Source organism: Camellia sinensis, chromosome 14 (genome assembly GCF_055761805.1).
Source record: "Camellia sinensis isolate YWXY chromosome 14, ASM5576180v1, whole genome shotgun sequence".
NCBI lineage: Eukaryota > Viridiplantae > Streptophyta > Magnoliopsida > Ericales > Theaceae > Camellia > Camellia sinensis.
Window position 1 is genome coordinate 22164440 of NC_138974.1, and position 17303 is coordinate 22181742.

Below are 17303 nucleotides of genomic sequence, written 5' to 3' on the forward strand. Positions count from 1 at the left end.
AAGTGATGTGGTAGAAAGGTAATGTGATGATATGATTTAAATAAGATAGTGACTTTTTGACTTTTTTAAGATACCCCAGACAAGGTCTAGAAACAAAATGTTCTCTCAAAATAACAAAAGAATTTCTCACTAAATTATTTTACAAAAGTCTCACTAATAAAAAAAATATCCACTAAACTTAGTACCTTATTGAATTTATCACTAATTTTCTCTATTTAAAAAAAATAGTAATCACAAAAATCTTTTTATTTTTTTGGATAGTAGTAATCAAAAAAATCTTGGTAACTGAAAAAAATAAAATAAAATAAAATAAAAAGGGGCCAATCTCAGGATGTCCAACTAAATAACAGGTGTCGACTAATAATTTGTGAGACGGAATCACCGAAGAATCAAACCAAACCACACGACACCAAACCACGGACGGACAGACCACCACGACCCTCCTCCCCTCCATAAACCCTTCTCTTTCTCTCTCTACTTCCTATTGATGAATGAATACTCTCAGGTATGTTGTCCAAAATTAGGGCTTTCTGAGTTCATCTTCAATTCAATTCAAGTTTTATTACTTGTACTACTGAATTGTGTTCTCTACTCTCAGTTTTATCGCTTACAATTGTTGAATTCTACACTCATGCTGTGTTAGCTTCTCATATCTTCTGTTTGGTTGCACAGAAAAAAAAAGGGGGGAAATCTCTAGAAGCATTTTCTAATATTAGTTTTGAGGGTTCACAAAATTGTTTGTTAAAGTGCAGTGGAGAGCAGTTAAAAAAAAAAAAAAAAAAAATTGACTGTAACTTGCATGACATGGATCAAGTGAGATTTGTATCATTCTTTATTAGTTAGTCGCCATGTTGAGTATGGAATTAGATACAACATATGCTAGTATGGGATAAGATGGGTAAAGACTTTGTGATTCGAGCAGCGGAGGGGGCAACTTTTAGGTTGGTTATGTTGAATTCTGATAAGTGAGTGAAGTTGCCAGAAAGGACTACTATTGGGTCAATGTCGATAGAGTGGGTTGTCATGGTCATCGGTTTCAGGATGTAGTGGTATGTTATGATCCTAACTTGTCTATATTAGTAATGTGGGAGCTTGCTATGTGAATATAAGTCTCTTAGGTACCTTCCCCTTACAAGAAAAACAAGTGTAACGGTGATATTACGTCATCGGTATCACCATCCAATAACTTATTTCCATTGACCCTACCATTTATATGTGGCAAGGTAGCTATTCATTTAAAGAGGGGTTCACTCTTATGCTTATTGTTGGTTGGTGATACCACATCATCATACTGAAATTTTACTCTTCCCTTACAAGTTGGTTTTCATGAGTGAGCTTTACCTAGGAGTTTTGTATCAATTGATATTGAAGAGAGCTATGAAAGGTTTCTCCTCAAGAGAGTTTTAAGAATTTAAAAATGTAAATATAGAAAGTGACCAACCCTGCTTACTTGAGTTGATAATGCCCTACCTTTTCACAGATTGTCATTCCACTTCCAAATCATAGACATGGGAAAGTAGAAACCCTAATTATTTTTCCTGTTAAGTGATAATTTGAGTTCAGATATGCCTATTTGTGTGTGTAATATTTACTATCTTGGCTTCAAAATTTGAGATTCACAATTTTGATTTTTCCCCAATATGGCTCCGCAAGATCCAAACAACACCTTAAGTAGATCCTCTACCCCCTATATAGATTCTCTTTGTTCAAAGGAATTTCTTCTTTTGGTTATTCAAATTGGGAAATTGTCCGTTAATAGGACTATAACATTGTGGACTGGTGGTGAAATATGAAATTTGTTGTAAAAAAAAAAAAATTAAAAAAAAAAAAAATTTCTGGGCTTGTATATGACTATAAATTATCATTTTTGTTAGAGTACAAGTGTCTATAATATATGTGGGTTTCAAAGAAGTGGTTGTAATTGTAAGTCATGCTTGACTTTCCAAATTAGTCTGCCCCTCTTGATATAGCGATCTCTATTGTATCAGTGAATCCCAAAGTGGCTCAAATTTGTATGTTTGTAACACCTTGTGTTCATCAGTGGTTAACTTTGAATTTTCCTAGTGATATATCCCTTAATTTGAACCCCATTCAGTCTTAATTTCCCCGATTTCTTGGATAGTTTATTTTATTAGACCTGGGTGTCATTATTTTGGATTTGAACAAGTGAATTTTATGATTATTTTCATCTGTTATGATTTCCATATTTATTAGCAACCACCTTAGGCAACTTTTTCGTAGCAGTACATGAATGAAATATTCCTTCGTCTTTTTTTTCTATATTAATATATTGGGGGTGTTTGGTAGGGCATTTTTGAGCCAACTTATGGCTTCTGGCTTTTAAAAAGTTATTTTGGAATGTTTGGTTAAACTTATTTTAAACAGTTTCTGATTCTAATAACTTATTTTAAGTCAAAAAAGCTGATTCTGAGAAGCTGCTCACCCCTTGCTTCTGATTATCAGCTTCTGTTGTGGAGATGTTAATTCACGGTTATACTCTTAAATTTTTTTATTTTTTATTTTTTTAAAAATAGAAAAAGACTCAAATGGACTATAAAATATTATTATTATTTTTTATGAGAAATGTAGACAAATAGTGAATAATAAAAAGTAAAAATTAATTGAAAAAGCTACTTCACAACTTATTTAACAAACACTACTCAGCAACTTAAATCTATAATCCAACAGTTATACCAAACAGATTAACAGCTTCTGATTAAAGTCATAATCTATAATCTGTTAAGTTATAATCTATAATCTATTTTAACAGTTATACCAAACAGCACCGTTAATATTGGCTTCTTTGATTTTTCTATTGCTGTTGTGAGGATTTGTTTTTTTAATTTAAATGGGGGGGGAAAATGGGTTATGGGTGTATTGGTATTTTGTGGACTGGTGACAAAATTGTGAAAGTATTGCGCCAGATGTGTCAAAAAGGAAAAAATAAATAAATAAATAAAAATCCTTGAGCCTGTTTTAATCGAAGGACATCCTATTTCTGCATATCCTTTGAAATTGGTGGTTGTTCCTGATACAACTACATGATTAATGTGTGATTACAGTGATAGGTCGACTTAATCAGTAATGTTTTCTGGTCAAAGCGTGTGTATCGGAGGGATCTTGTGTTATCAACAATGAATTTTGGGTTTCTGAGTAATATCCCCTGGTTTAGGACCCATGCAAACAAAGACATGGGGACAAACTTTATGTCCACAACTGCACTTCTGGAAACACCTAAACAAAGAGCTCATTTCAATATCAAGTTGTGGGGTTGGTCTCTTCTTGCATTTGTTCCTTCGTTTATCAATGCTGGTGACAAAATTCAAGTGCCATCTGTTGTTAACAAGGAATTGAAAAAGCGTGCACGACCTAGTCGTGTTATTGACTCTAGCGTTGGGTATTCCAATATACGCTTCAGACCATACGTTTCGAAGGTTCCATGGCATACAGGCGCGAGGGGATTTCTTTCTCAGTTGTTCCCTCGATACGGGCATTACTGTGGACCCAATTGGTCAAGTGGTAAAGATGGAGGGTCTCTTCTATGGGACAAGCGCCCAATTGATTGGTTGGACTTTTGCTGCTACTGCCATGACATTGGTTATGACACTCATGATCAGGCCGAGCTTTTGAAGGCAGACCTAGCATTTCTTGAGTGCTTGGAAAGGCCTCACATGATTACAAAAGGGAATGCTCATGTTGCTTATCTTTACAAGACAATGTGCATTTCAGGTACTTATAGCATTCTGTCATTGTTTTTCAGGGTTCTTTGAATTAAATTGCAATTAATGCATTAGTGTTTTCTCCTTTCTTCTTTTTCTTCTTTTTTTTTTTTGGGGTGTGTGTTGGCTATGGATTCTTTGTTCTTTCTTGTTCATGAAATTGTTGTTTTGCTTCGTCTTTTTTATGTATGTCTAAATTGCAGGTCTCAAGAACATACTTATACCGTACAGAAAACACCTTTTGAAATTACAGTCGGGGCAGTTATCACTATTAGTTGGGTTTGGATGGAATCTGCAGAAAACTTAAAAGACAGATTAATCATGAGTTACAAAAAGGTACTCAGCTAGACTATGTCAATTGAATCAATTATGGTTCAAATTTGTTTTTTGGAGGAGATTTGAAAATTTGGAAGTCTTGTTTTGCTTCCTCCAAACTGCATATTATGTAAATAGTTGTTTTCACAACATTAATGGTTGCTTTCTGGTGCCATTAGGATTAAAGAGATGTTAGTGTTCTTTAGAATCTGTGTCTGTAATTTCTGATCGTATGTATAGTCACCTTTGTTCTTTCTATATTCCTTTATGCTAAATCTATTATTATAGTCACTGTATTTATATAATCACCTCTTTCCTTTTGTATATTTCTTCAGAATCTCTTTTCTTTTTCTATAGTTATCGATTGAAGTTCAAGCCATATGTGCCTTTTAGGACTGGCCCTTTTGTCACTTATAGCTGTTCATTCTTTCGAAGAAGGTGATCAATAGTTATTTCAATCACTACAATTTGCTTGTTTTTGCATAATTCTTCCTTGAGTTACCATTGTCAGACTTGAGCATGTAAAATAGGAATCTGTATGTCAGATTTACTGTTTGGTTATGTTTTCACTTTTTTCGTGTTTTTGGAAAACAAAACATGAAAGTTTAAAAAAATAAAAATAAAAATAAAATAGAAAAGCCATAATTTTCATGTTTTGATTTTTGTGCAAAAATATTTTTCGAAATGAAAACTGCTTTTTGGTGTTACTTAATAAGTGAGTTGCTTTCAGAAAATTTGTTAAAAAACAGTTTTTTGGAAACATTTTGCCAAGCAAATTGGGTTTTGCACAATGTTTCAGACCCCCACTGGGGGTGACCCCCAGGATCCCAGTGGGGTTTGATTAGCCACAATTTTTTTTTGTTTTTTTTTCTTCTTCCAATAATCAAGTCCAATAATCAAGTCTCACGTGTGTATGGGGGTGGTGGGGGTGGAGAAAACTGGGGGTACCAATCACAGTTGTGTTTTTTGAGAAAACGAGAATATAAAACATAAAATGAAAACTCAGTCAAGCTGGTGCCCTAGTCCTGTGTGTAAGTATTTAAATTGCTCACCCATGTATCCATTTTGTTGTTTTCAAGAGATCTACAACTTTTCTACATCATGCTTATTTAAATATGGAGCTTCAAATTAGAGGGCTTGTAGTGAAAGGGGATCTGGGCCTGCAGGCTTAAGTCATCCACTTGTTTGGGTATTGTCCAGTTATCTCCTATCGTAAATCAATCTCTCTCTCACTCTCTCTCAATTTCATGTAATATATATATATATATATATATATATATTAACCTTGTATTTAATTAATTAATTAATTGTGTTAGTGTCAGTTTACTAAGAGTGGTGTTATATTTTCTAATATATCTCTGAAGTTTATTTTACATCGTTAATGATGAATTAGAAGTGTTTGATTAGAATTCATAAATATTTTATTTCAATAAATTGAAGTGATGAGCGAATGAGAGTGCATTGAGTAGGATAGGAAGGAGCAACATTGGTGCGGATACAAACTCTACGTCAGACCGTAGACCTTAATAATATATTATTCACATGTCTATTATTATTATTATTATATTATATAATCCCACAGCTTGGCCACAGCATTGTGAGGACTGGCATAATGGTCTTAGGCATTCCTTCTTCTTAAGCGCGTGGTTACAATCTCACTCACCCCATCTATTTTGTGGACTGCTTTATTTGCACCCAACTATTCTCACACCATCTTTTTGTTTTGTTTTGTTTTTTTAAATTTTAAATTACATTTGTGTCCTTCAACTAAATTATTTTCTTTGGACAATATTTTAAGACTTGATCTTTTAGTATACACTTCTACACACCACTAGTCACCACCATCGTCATGGTGATGATGGCAGTGTCAAGTGATACTATGAAGCCCTTTCCTCCTCCTCCACCACCACCAACGTCTAGCACCACTCTACTAGAGTGACCTCCAATCCCCTACCATTGAAACCCTTCCTCTCTAGCCACTGTCATAGCTCCCTAATCCCGTTGTCCCACCACTTTTTGTCCTTATATCTACCACTATCGTAGCCTTCACCCTTATAATCTTGCACACACACACAGACGTAGAGAGAGAGAGAGAGAGAGAGAGAGAGAGAGAGAGTTTTTCCAGATCTAGGATTTGAAGAAGATGATGAAAGAAAGAAGATGAAAGAGGGCTAAGAGTGGCAGTGGAGGGGGCTACGAAGGTAAGGATGAGATAATAGAGGCAACAGAGAGAAGATGGGATGATGATGGTTACAAAGAGCAAAGAAGGATGGAGGATAGAATCCTTCATTGAGGTTTGCAATCACATTTCAAGTTATCCCTTTGGTTACTCAATCGTTGGTTCAATTAACAGAATTTGTCGAAGTCAACAATTGAATTTCTAAAATGGCAATTGTATCCCTATCTTAAGCTAACATAGTGAGCCAACTCATCATTAGCATCTTCTCTCTATCTCACAAACAAAGCACTCATCCCTTTAAACAACCCATTTCTATCTCTCTCTCTACCGATTTTTCTCTCTTTGATCTTTCTTGTACTAAATTGCTCTTTGAACCACCTCTTTGATGGTTGGAGATGGAGGTGAATAGTTGAAGGAGATGACCTAAGTTAGTTTTTGGTAAGAGATGGTACTAAAGTTGGTTTTTGACAAGAGGTGGTGATTGAAGGTGGATACCACTAATAGGCGATGGATATTCATGGCCAAAGGTTGTTGTCGACTGCGGGACGTAGTGGTCGAAGGTGGTTGTTGAAAGAAGTTATAACGGTTCCGGTTTAGACTCGACCCATTTCATGCTCTTAGATCCAGGATTATGTACTTCTCATTGTTGTTCATATTCTTTGTCATCTTATTAGTAGTTGAGTTGAGTTGTTGGTCATTTGATACATGGTGAGAGTTAGTTTTTCAAAAGAGTTGTTGTTATGTTTTTTGCTTGTTCACTTGAGCGGTGTTTTGGTCGCTCGAGCGGTTTTAAGATCTTTCAGTATTTTACAGATCTGCAAAACTTCTGGAAGTAGGGTGATCTTCACTCGAGCAATCTTTCTTGCGCTCAAGCGGACTTCTTATGTCTGCAAAACTTCTGGAAATGAGTCATCATGAGCTCAAGCGGTGTTTTGGTCACTCGAGCGGTATCACTTATTGTGTTTGACACTCAAGCGGTGTTTTAGTCGCTTGAGCAGTCTGCACATATATCAGTTCGGGAAAAGGGTTTTTGAATCATTTTTTTTCATTTCCTCTCTCTCTCTAAAACCTCTTAAACCCTAATTTATTTACTCTCTCTCTAGTTTTTGCTTAAAACCTCAAATACTTCATCATCCGTTGATTTCTCCACCATTGCTCCTTGGAGAAAAATGTAGAGCTCGTAGAAAGTTTCATTCTAATCGGAGAGGATCTCATTTTCGACTCCGTCAAGGTTTCACTCTTGCTCTTTTCCTCTTCTACTCTTAAGGTAGACATTTCTTCAATCTCTTGTATGTTTCTTAGCTTAGTTATTTGCTTTTAGTAAAGTGTTGGGTGATTTGGGGGTTTTGAGTTAAACCTAGGGTTTGGTGTTGAAAAGTAAAAGAGGGATTTTTCAAATAAATTTTTGAAAAGGACTGTGGATGTGTATATATTGTTGGATTGTGTTGGAAACTTCCCTTTCAAATGTGATTTTGAAAATAAAGAAGGTTTTGTTGATAAATCATTGATGTTGGTTTATAAAGGAAAATGAAATAATGTTGGATTTTGAAAGGATATAAAAAAGGGTATCTGCTGATGATGAGAGTGGAGTTGGATATTTATTACGACTCTCATTTTGAAATTTTGAGATTTTATCTATTGTTGGAAAAATTATTTGTTGAGTATAAATATCTATTTTAGACTATTGGTGGAGGATAACTTTGATTGTTATAGAAATTGCATGAGAATTAGGTTAAATTGAAAATAATTTCTCATACATCTTGCATTGAGAATTGCTTCATACTTGAAAATTGAAAATGTATTGTTTTTTAGAAAAATGGGTGTACACCTAGGTGAATCTAGTTAGGGGGTGTAATTGTGGTTATTATGTTGGCCTGTGTGTCCATGGTGAAAGTCTAGAAACTTGCGCGGTTAGGTGGCAATCCTTTCGATTAGTACTGATAAAATGGCTTTGGTAGTGCTTGTATAGCCTATTGGCAGACACGTACCTAGAGATTCTCAATGTTTTGTATCCACTGTCCTATTTTCTGACATAAAGGTATATTTTCATGAATTGAAATATATTGATAAAGGCGTTGCATTATTTTGAGATGGAAAAGTATAATGTTTGACAAATGGCCATGTGCATTCACGTTATAACTTTGCTAAGTTCCATACATTGTGTTAAAGTATCTCTACTAGGTTTTAGCGCACCTTATGTGGAAAACTGTTACCCAAAAGACAACCTAAGAGGGGGGTGAATTATGTTTTTACAATTAAAATTAATAATACCCTAATAAAAATTATGACGAGCACAATAGATAAATATAATTAATAAAATAAAAATAATTAAAAGAAGTGTCTTGACAACTATATTAATTAATGATTTTAGCACAGTAAAAATGTGAAATATAGTTATGGCAATTTAAAATAAAATAAAGAGATAAGAGAAAGAGAGGCAAACAAATTCATAGTGGTTCGGTTTCAACTCGGCCTACATCCACTCCTCAAGCTTCACTTGAGATTTTCCACTATCTTCTAACTTCACAAGGGTGCTAGCAACCTCTTTACAAATGGAGCAATCCTCCACGGATTTTACACATACTTCACAAGCCTAAACCCTTGCAAATTTTAGGTGATTCACAATCACTCTCAAGATTTCAAGAACACAGTGTTTGCAACACTTTTACAAAATGAAATGATATTTTTGCTTTAAAAGAAAGTTTATAATAAATATCTCTCAAAGATAGATATATAAAATGAAGTTTTGATTTTTCTGTAAACCTCACACAGGAAAGATGGACATAAAGCTATAAGGCTCAGTGTATAATTTCTGAGAATAAATGTGAGTAATTATAGATCAAAAAATATTTTCAGGTTTTTTTGTAACTTATTTACATTAGAGGCTTTAGTATATATAATGAAAATTATAGTCGTTTATAGCCATTGTATTCATTTGAATTTATACCCGTTTATAGTCGTTGTAATCATTTGAATTTATAGCCGTTGTTGTAGTGACCCTCATTCCTCACCTTAGCCTCGGGCATGAGCATTTGTATAATCTTGTTTTGCTAAGTTGCAGTAGTAAATTTTCTTGACTTGTCTTAACTAGAATGAGATTTTGTCTTGGTTTGTACTTATGTGAAATTTACTTGTTGAGTCTTGTTCTTTCTAGTGAGTCTAGCCGAGGTCACCTTAAAGCTAGAACCGTCTTGAAACCACTTTGGTTGACCTCTACCTTCGTCTCGGCATATTGGCCGAGATGTCATTTTCTAGGCCGAGGTGTATCATCAAGGCCGAGAAGTGTATCATCTAGGTCAAGATGTTATCCTTGAACCCAAGTGATCTTGTTCCAGATTGGTGCGACCTAGACCGAGGTGTGGCACATCTAGGCCGAGGTGTGGCACAGCTAGGTCAAGTGTTGTCCGTCCCAGCCGGGATCATAGATACCTCACCTACCGGAGCCGATGTTTTTCACCCGATGTCAGTACCTTGTCAGAATGCCATGTTGCTATACTTGTTAAACACCCTTTCACCATACTTTGTCTGGTCTGTCAGCCACCTTTTCGGGGAGAACCAACCAGCCGTTGCCACGTGTCCGAGCTGAATGTTAAATCAGCCGGCAGTGAGTAGAACCTATCATTTTGTATCATATCCTTGCCTTGAGAGAGAGAAGCTCTAAAAGGAAGAAGGAGATTTAGAGTGAAGGAGTGGATCTTCGAGCTTGATTCTTAGAGATCTAACCATTAAACTCGTGTATTAAGGTTAGATTCTTGACCTACTCTTGTTGTTCTTGTTAATCATCTAGCTGCATTGCATGATCGAACCTGATTTGCAAGCCATGCATTGATTGAAAGTCTGGTTTTAGAAAGAGAAAGTAGTATTCATATGTTCTTGAATGAAAGCCTTGTTTGATCCGAAAGTTTGCATTAAAATTCATGCTTTTGTGTTTGTTTGCGTAAGATCTTCGTGTATGAGTACCCAGGTTCATGTTTTTAAATTCATAGCATAAAGTTCTAGATTTCGTAGTAACAAGTTAAGATTGAACATTCATGTGTTTCATGTTCTTCAACAGAGGGAAACCCAGATTTTCCCGACTTCATTTCCTTGAGCGTGGCCACCGGGACCACACCTCAGCAAGAAGGTGTGGGACCTCGGCAATAGCCTGGTTGGTACCCAGCATGTTTTCCCGAGAGAAGAAACAGTGTTTTGTCTTGGTTTGACTTAGTTTTGAAGGGATGCCGAGAACATTTGCATCCATGTAAAGCTTGTTTGAAAGTGCATTCAATAGACCTTGCCATGTGTTTATAGGACTTGGATTCTCGCTTGACCCCGACGTTGAAGAACGAGGTGAGTGGTATTTTTAATAAAACTATGTTATTAAGTTTTGATAAAGTTTTTCCTTGCTTGTTTTGGGAAAAGTATTTGTTAAGCATGAATGACTATCCCTATTTTGTGTATCAAGTATTAGCCTTGGTTGACAATCTTGAAAAGTCCGTACGTGCTAGGGAACTATAAGCATTTGTAGCACAATCTTGAAAAGTCCGTACGTGCTAGGGGACTATAAGCATTTGTAGCACAACCTTTGTTAATGTCATCCCTTGGAACTTGAAAGCCTTGAAAGACTTTAATTGTCTAGACTTGAAAGATTTGTTAGATAAACTTGATTTGCCCTTGGGTTTTGTACAAGATGTGTTATGCTTTGATTTGATAAAGATTTCGGATAACATTCATGTAGACCCCTTTATTATTTATACCATTCACTGAGTATCCAAACTCACCCCTCTCTATATATATGTAGGTGACGAGCAGGACGGCGGTGACGCCTAGATGTACTTGCCACTTGTTTTGGATTTTGTACTTTTGCAGCATCTTGAAGATTATGCTTCTTAGTTGTATTTCATTGTACCTTGTTGTAGACACCCCATTTTTGACCGACCTTAAGACTCAGACGTCACCGATTGAGCGCTTGGTGATATTACATAATGTGCTCGTTCAGAAGTTTCAGAGTCGCGGCCGTGAGCCCTACCTCCGGACTTCCGAACCCTCTTTTGCGCTTTGCCTCGGTTTGCGAACCAGGCTCGGTTTTCTCTGTTTCTTTTCCTGAGGGGAGGGAGAGGTCCCGTAGACCATCTCTCAGTGGCCGTGGGCTACATTTCATGGCCGTAGGCCATTTTGCCCATTTTGGAGTCCGGTTTCCGGTTTTTCGGAATCGTTGGTCGTGTGCCTCGGTTCGGGACCGCCTAACCATCTCCGTTTGCCCCGGTTTTTGGCATACCTCTTATTTACTCCCTTTTGAGGGACACTGAGGTCTGAGAAACCCACTTCGTGGCCGAATGCCACTTTCGGTGCTTAACAGCCCATTTTTCGGGACCCCGAACTGCGCGTTTTGGCCCCCGAACATTCGTTTTGCAACGGTTTTCGTTCATTTTTGGCAGGTACCTCTGTTTCATCACTGGGAAGGCTGTAGAAGGGTGGGAGGCCAGTAATTGTTGCAGCAACCAGTTATATATCCTCCGACGCCCTCCGATGCCCGTTTTTCACACTTCCGGGCTAATGTTGAACACCTTGGGGCCACTTTCTTAAACTTTGGACCACATATTTGTAATATACACACTTGGGAGGATCCTAAAAGTTAGTGGCCGGCCAGTAATGTTGCTTGACCCTTTTGAACCCCTCCTTCCGGGCTAATGTTGAACAGCCTAGGCCCTTTTTCTTGAATTTTAAACCATAGGGTTGTGTTGTACACACATAGGAGGACCCTAAAAAGTGGTGGCCGGCCACTATTTCAACTTGACCCTTTTGACCCCTAGCCGGCCGGCTAGGGGAGGTGGCCGGCCGGCCACCTGGAGCTCCAAAAACCAGCCGGCCATGATCCTTACAACATCCACTTTACAACTGTATAGCTGTTTCCCCCAGAAAATATCCCAATCCGGGGGATATTTTGTAGGGGAAAACTTGCCTAATTTTTCCCCACCTTTGCCCCTCCTCTACTCCCCCTTTTTTGTCCATATAATCAGCAGGCAACATAGAGTTTAGGGGTTAGAAAATTTGCTCTTCAAGCTTGAATACAAGAATCCCTCTTCATCTCTCTCATTTCCTTGAAAAACTTCCAAGTCCTACACCACCATTCCTTCTACACCACCACCCCCCACCCTTCCATCCTCCATTCCAGAAGATTGAAGGTGTTCTCCAAGGCCTAAGGAGCCACAAACTCAAGCCAAGAGGCAACCAAAGTCAAGTCTTCAAGGGTAAGTTCACTTTCCCTCTTTTCTAGCTCATTTTTGCAACATTTCTTAGCCTCTCTTTCTTGTATATTTGAGCTCCGACCAAAACTGAAAGTGGCCTTCTTTTGAGCCCTTTTTCACTTTTTCTTAAGGGCTCAACCCTGTTTGAGCCCCCCATCTTGCACTTGCTTCAATGTCTTCCTTAAATGCTATTTTCTTGCAAGCTTTGGCAGCCTATTGTGCTTCAGTTTTTGGCCTTTTTACAGTACTAAAAATAGTCTTATTTTGGCCCATTCTTCATATTTCATTAAGGGTCTTTGGCTGTTTGATGAATATTTTGTATACTTCATGTTATAGCCTCTTTTGAGCCTCATTTTGCATTGCATTTCTAGCATGTTTGTATACTGTTTTGGGTTTTTTTACAGTTCTGTAAATATGCATATTTTTGGTCCCTCTTCAATGTTGTAGAAGGGAATTTTTCAGTTTGGGCTTTGCATATACAACTTGCCTCTTTGGCCACCTTTTGGCCCGTTTTCTTGCATAAGAGCTTAGCCATATCTATATTTGTTTTTGGGATTTTTACAGTTCTGTAAATATGCTTATTTTTGGTCCCTCATCAATGTTGTAGAAGGGAATTTTTCAGTTTGGGCTTTGCATATACCACTTGTTTCATTGCCCTCTCTTGGCCCCCATTTTTGCATGCCATTGTTGCCCTATCTTTGCTTGCTGTTTGGCCATGATTTGTACTGTAAAAATGCTTATTTTAAGGCTGCCTTGTACCAATTATGCATGCTTTGTATAGCTGTAGTTCATTCTATGCGCCTGATTTGCATTTCGGGAGAGATTCCATGCATCGGGTGTGTTATCGCCTCATTTCGGGGCTGTTTTCCCCCACATTTCATTGCTGAAAATCCATTAACATGTTTGCATATCATGTTTTCCATGCATTTGCATTGCATATACCATTGCCTCGGTTTGCGTGCCCGTGTGCACGCATTTCAAGGCACTTCATTTTCATTCACCGGCATCCTATGTGAGTGTGGCTGAGGCTCTCTCATGTTGGTATAAGCCCATATCATATTTTCATGTCAATTGCATTGCATATGCCATTGCCTCAGTTTGCGTGCCCGTGTGTACGCATTTCGAGGCACTTCATTTTCATTCACCGGCATCCTATGTGAGTGTGGCTGAGGCTCTCTTATGTTGGTATAAGCCCATATCATATTTTCATGTCAATTGCATTGCATATGCCATTGCCTCGGTTTGCGTGCCCGTGTGCACGCATTTCGAGGCACTTCATTTTCATTCACCGGCATCTTTATGTGAGTGTGGCTGAGTCTCTCTCATGTTAGTATAAGTCCATGTTGCATTCTATATGCCATTTCCATGCCATTGCATTGCATATGCCATTGCCTCGATTTGCGTGCCCATGTGCACGCATTTCGAGGCATCTCATCTTTACAGCATAGTGCATACTAGGTTGTATCTTAGATCGCATTCTGTCATTTTCTCGATTTGTGTGCCCGTGTGCACGCATTTCGAGGCATGTCATTCCATAGCATTGTGTATGTTAGGATTGTATCTTAGTTGCATTTCATGCATGTCATGCATATTGTATCGTGTTCGGAATAGGAGTTAGCCCGGGCACGGGAAACGAGGTGCATTTCGTACTCCGAGTGACGAAATGTGTCTCAATTCCCCAATCACCGACACTCCGGATCATCCATGATGGAGTTAGGTCTTGTTGTGTTTTCATGTGCATTCATTCTATATTGAGTTGTGCAATTCGACTCCTCGGCCATCATGCCTCGGTATGCGTGATTGGTGGCACGAGGATCGAGGCATGCATATATTTGTGAAAATACACTGCTATGCCCCTTTCCTGCTCTCTGTTGCAGCAAAATCAGGAATCAGCAGTCTTCCGGGGCTCGGCGTGCTTTCCAAGAATAAACTGCTAGACAGAGGCTAATCGGGGCATCCCGGTGGATTTCCGCGCAAGACAACCCGGACATGCATCATTCATCAGAAGCAAGGCAGTCCCTGGCTTGCATGCCAGTTTTACAGTTTTCTTAGTTAATTTGATAATTAATTAGGAATTTGTATAATATTTGGACTGTAATATTCTTTTATTCGGGCCTGTATATTTATTTGGACCCTCTGCGCGAGGGCAATACTGTAATAAGTGTGCGTGAGTGTGATGTATGTCTTCCAACCCCACGTCTTTCTTCTCTTTTACTTATCTGCTTATGATGGTTAGATTAGGGCATATTTCAATTAGCATACAGTATGACAGCATGTTTGCATCATTCATCTGTATTGCATGCACCGGGCTCGGCGCACCATACTAACTGCATTGTATTTCAATTCTAAAGTTGAATACTTGATAGTTGTAGCATCTCATACACCATGTTTTGAATAGCCAAGCCTGCTATAGTTTGCATTTTTGCGTGTGTTGCATTAGGCATTTCTGTATACTTAGGAATCATGCATGATTTCTAATAAGTTTCTGTTTTGGCTTGGAGTACTCGGTAAGTTTTATGCTTTAGCATCCTTGCATGCGTGTGAGTGACTGCCATGAATAGCATGCTTACCATGAGGCTAATTGCTTATGTGATACAACTGCCTGAATGCCTATGGGTGAAGGTTGGGTTACTTGGATTGGAATAAATCATCAACTGTTAGTTTTAAAGCCCACTAGATAGTGGCCAAACCATCTTTTCTAAGCCCACTTGAGAGTGGCAAAATCTGCATTTTAAGCCTACTTGCGAGTAGCAAACCATCTTCCAAAAAAGCAAACATAAAATGTTCTGTTCCAATTCGGGCGACCCGATCTATACTTGTATGCTGCACGCATCACATAGTAACCTAGGCTAATAACCGGAATAAGAACACACAATGTTTTCAAAAATAGATATCATGATTAGTAGAGGCCGATCTTTGATCGGGCGAGCGGGGTGCTCACGAAGTGACCTTCCCCAATCGTACCCAAGTTCCCGAGCCGAGGCAACTTTGGTGATGACGGACACGTGGCCTTTGGCACCGAGTCAGGGTTTCCTAAATTTCCCATTAAAAAACATTTAGGTGGCGACTCTGTATCTGGCAAAGCAGTCCATGTTTGGCACTTCTTTCAAAAATCTGTTTTTTCTCAAAACGATTTGCCGGATTTGGACTCTTTGGTTCAGATTTAGAACCGTGACACAAATCGAGTCCGAGCTGTAGCGAGGTCCCCCGCGGGCTTGTTACAGTTTCTGGCGACTCCACTGGGGATTTGGAGAACTTGACTCGAACTCGTGATATCTGTTTTTGACTACACTTGTGTGATTCTTTGCATTGCATTTGCATTGGTGCGCTTAGGACACCGTGTTTGCCATCTGCTATTCCTGAACGGTTTGCCGGAGGCTTGTCTTGTCAAGGCATGACCATAAGGCTGACCGGTTGTGGGCTCTGCCAGTATGGGAACACAAACCCCGATTTTACCGGGGCACCCTCTTTGACCATTCGACCTAGTGCATATTCGGATCCATAGTGACCATTCCAAACTAGGACAGGTTGCTTACCCGTTTATAGGTTGTTTGAAACCGCTGTATGCGTAGTGAAACCCTAGCTCCTGACAAAATAGGACAGGGAAACCCTACCCCAACATAGGGGTGTTTTGGCTCTCACTTATCTGTTACGTGCTTTAGAGTGCGTCTCTACAGGAATGCATGTATCAGTATATGAGTTTGGGCATCAGGCCTGCGGGCATCAGTTCAGTATTGTCAGTATCAGGCCTGCGGGCATCAGTTCAGTACATGAGTTTGGGCATCAGGCCTGCGGGCATCAGTTCAGTATTATGGGTATCAGGCCTACGGGCATCAGCCAGTATTTGAGAATTAGTTATCTGCGGGTATCATATTCTGTTTTAGGGGACAGTGATACAGGGATAATAATCAGTGTTTGAGGACAGTGTGTATTCAGCTTATTGACTGTGTGTTGTTATGCCCAGCTGTGTGTCATGCATTTTATTTTAAGCTGTTATGCTGTCCGTTTATCTGTTTATTTATTTCCTTTTCGCTTTATTTATCTTTTGCTAGGTCAGTTCTAACACAATTGCTTCCAACCCAGCAGGCATTCCCCAAGCACTTCGGACACGAGGTCGTCGACTCAATCGATCTGAGGATCTAATCGACGAACAGCCAGTGTTCCATTCTCTACCCCCCGTTACCAAAAGAAAGCCGAAAAAGCGCAGTGTGTCAGAACAGAGGTTGTCAGAGCAGTGGGTTACTTCATCAGAGGACTATAGGACTGAGGTCTCAATTACTGCTGTAGAAATAGACATACCAGTTAGACAGATGGATCAACAAAATACATCAGGGATGGAGGCTCTAATGCGCCAGATGCAGGAGAGCATGAGACAGATGCATGATGATGCAGCCCGACAAACGGAGTTCTCCAAACAGCAGGCCGCGATCATGGCCCAATAGGCCGAACTAATCACCAGACTGCAACAGCAGAATGCGGCATCTGCTTCACACCAAATTCCTCCTCCGGCAGGGGCTCCATTACCTGAGCAAACGCCTACTGTTCAGAACGCTCCACCAAACACCCAGAACGCCGTGCCAAATCTCCAAAACTTACAAGAGGACACGAATTTTCCAACGGGGCCAGCTCCGCCCCCGCTTCCGCCACAACTGTCCAAGGTCCATACACCCAATCACCCGGACTCTCCCTTCGAGTTCGAGGTTGATCATACAGCTCTGAAATTGAGCAAACTTGAGAAGCTCTTCAAGAAATCCCAAGGGGTCAAGGCTATCCCGGATATCGAGGATGGATATACCGACGTGGCCGTAACATTGCCCGATAGGTTCAAAATGCCTCAAATTGACCGCTTTGACGGGTCCGGGG

General features: G+C 39.1%; 1 protein-coding gene across 2 annotated transcripts; it reads left to right on the forward strand.

The window, feature by feature from the left end:
- Nucleotides 1-328: 328 nt before the first annotated feature.
- LOC145807999 (uncharacterized) lies at nucleotides 329-11012 on the forward strand. Of its 2 annotated transcripts, XM_082907233.1 has the most exons (4): nucleotides 343-505; nucleotides 3063-3729; nucleotides 3923-4055; nucleotides 10994-11012. In XM_082907233.1, the coding sequence occupies exons 2-3, from the start codon at nucleotides 3135-3137 to the stop codon at nucleotides 4024-4026; spliced, it is 699 nt and encodes a 232-aa protein (XP_082763359.1). In that variant the 5' UTR covers nucleotides 343-505; nucleotides 3063-3134; the 3' UTR covers nucleotides 4027-4055; nucleotides 10994-11012. The 2 variants fall into 2 exon arrangements, with proteins under 2 accessions (XP_082763360.1, XP_082763359.1); XM_082907234.1 differs by lacking the exon at nucleotides 10994-11012 and having other exon boundaries at nucleotides 329-505; nucleotides 3923-4360.
- The last annotated feature ends 6291 nt before the right edge of the window (nucleotides 11013-17303 follow it).

Coding starts and splice junctions, on each gene's coding strand:
- LOC145807999 (XM_082907234.1), top strand. CDS start 3,135: ATGAATTTTGGGTTTCTGAGTAATATCCCCTGGTTTAGGACCCATGCA. Junction 3,730..3,922: donor CAAGACAATGTGCATTTCAG/GTACTTATAGCA, acceptor TCTAAATTGCAG/GTCTCAAGAACATACTTATA.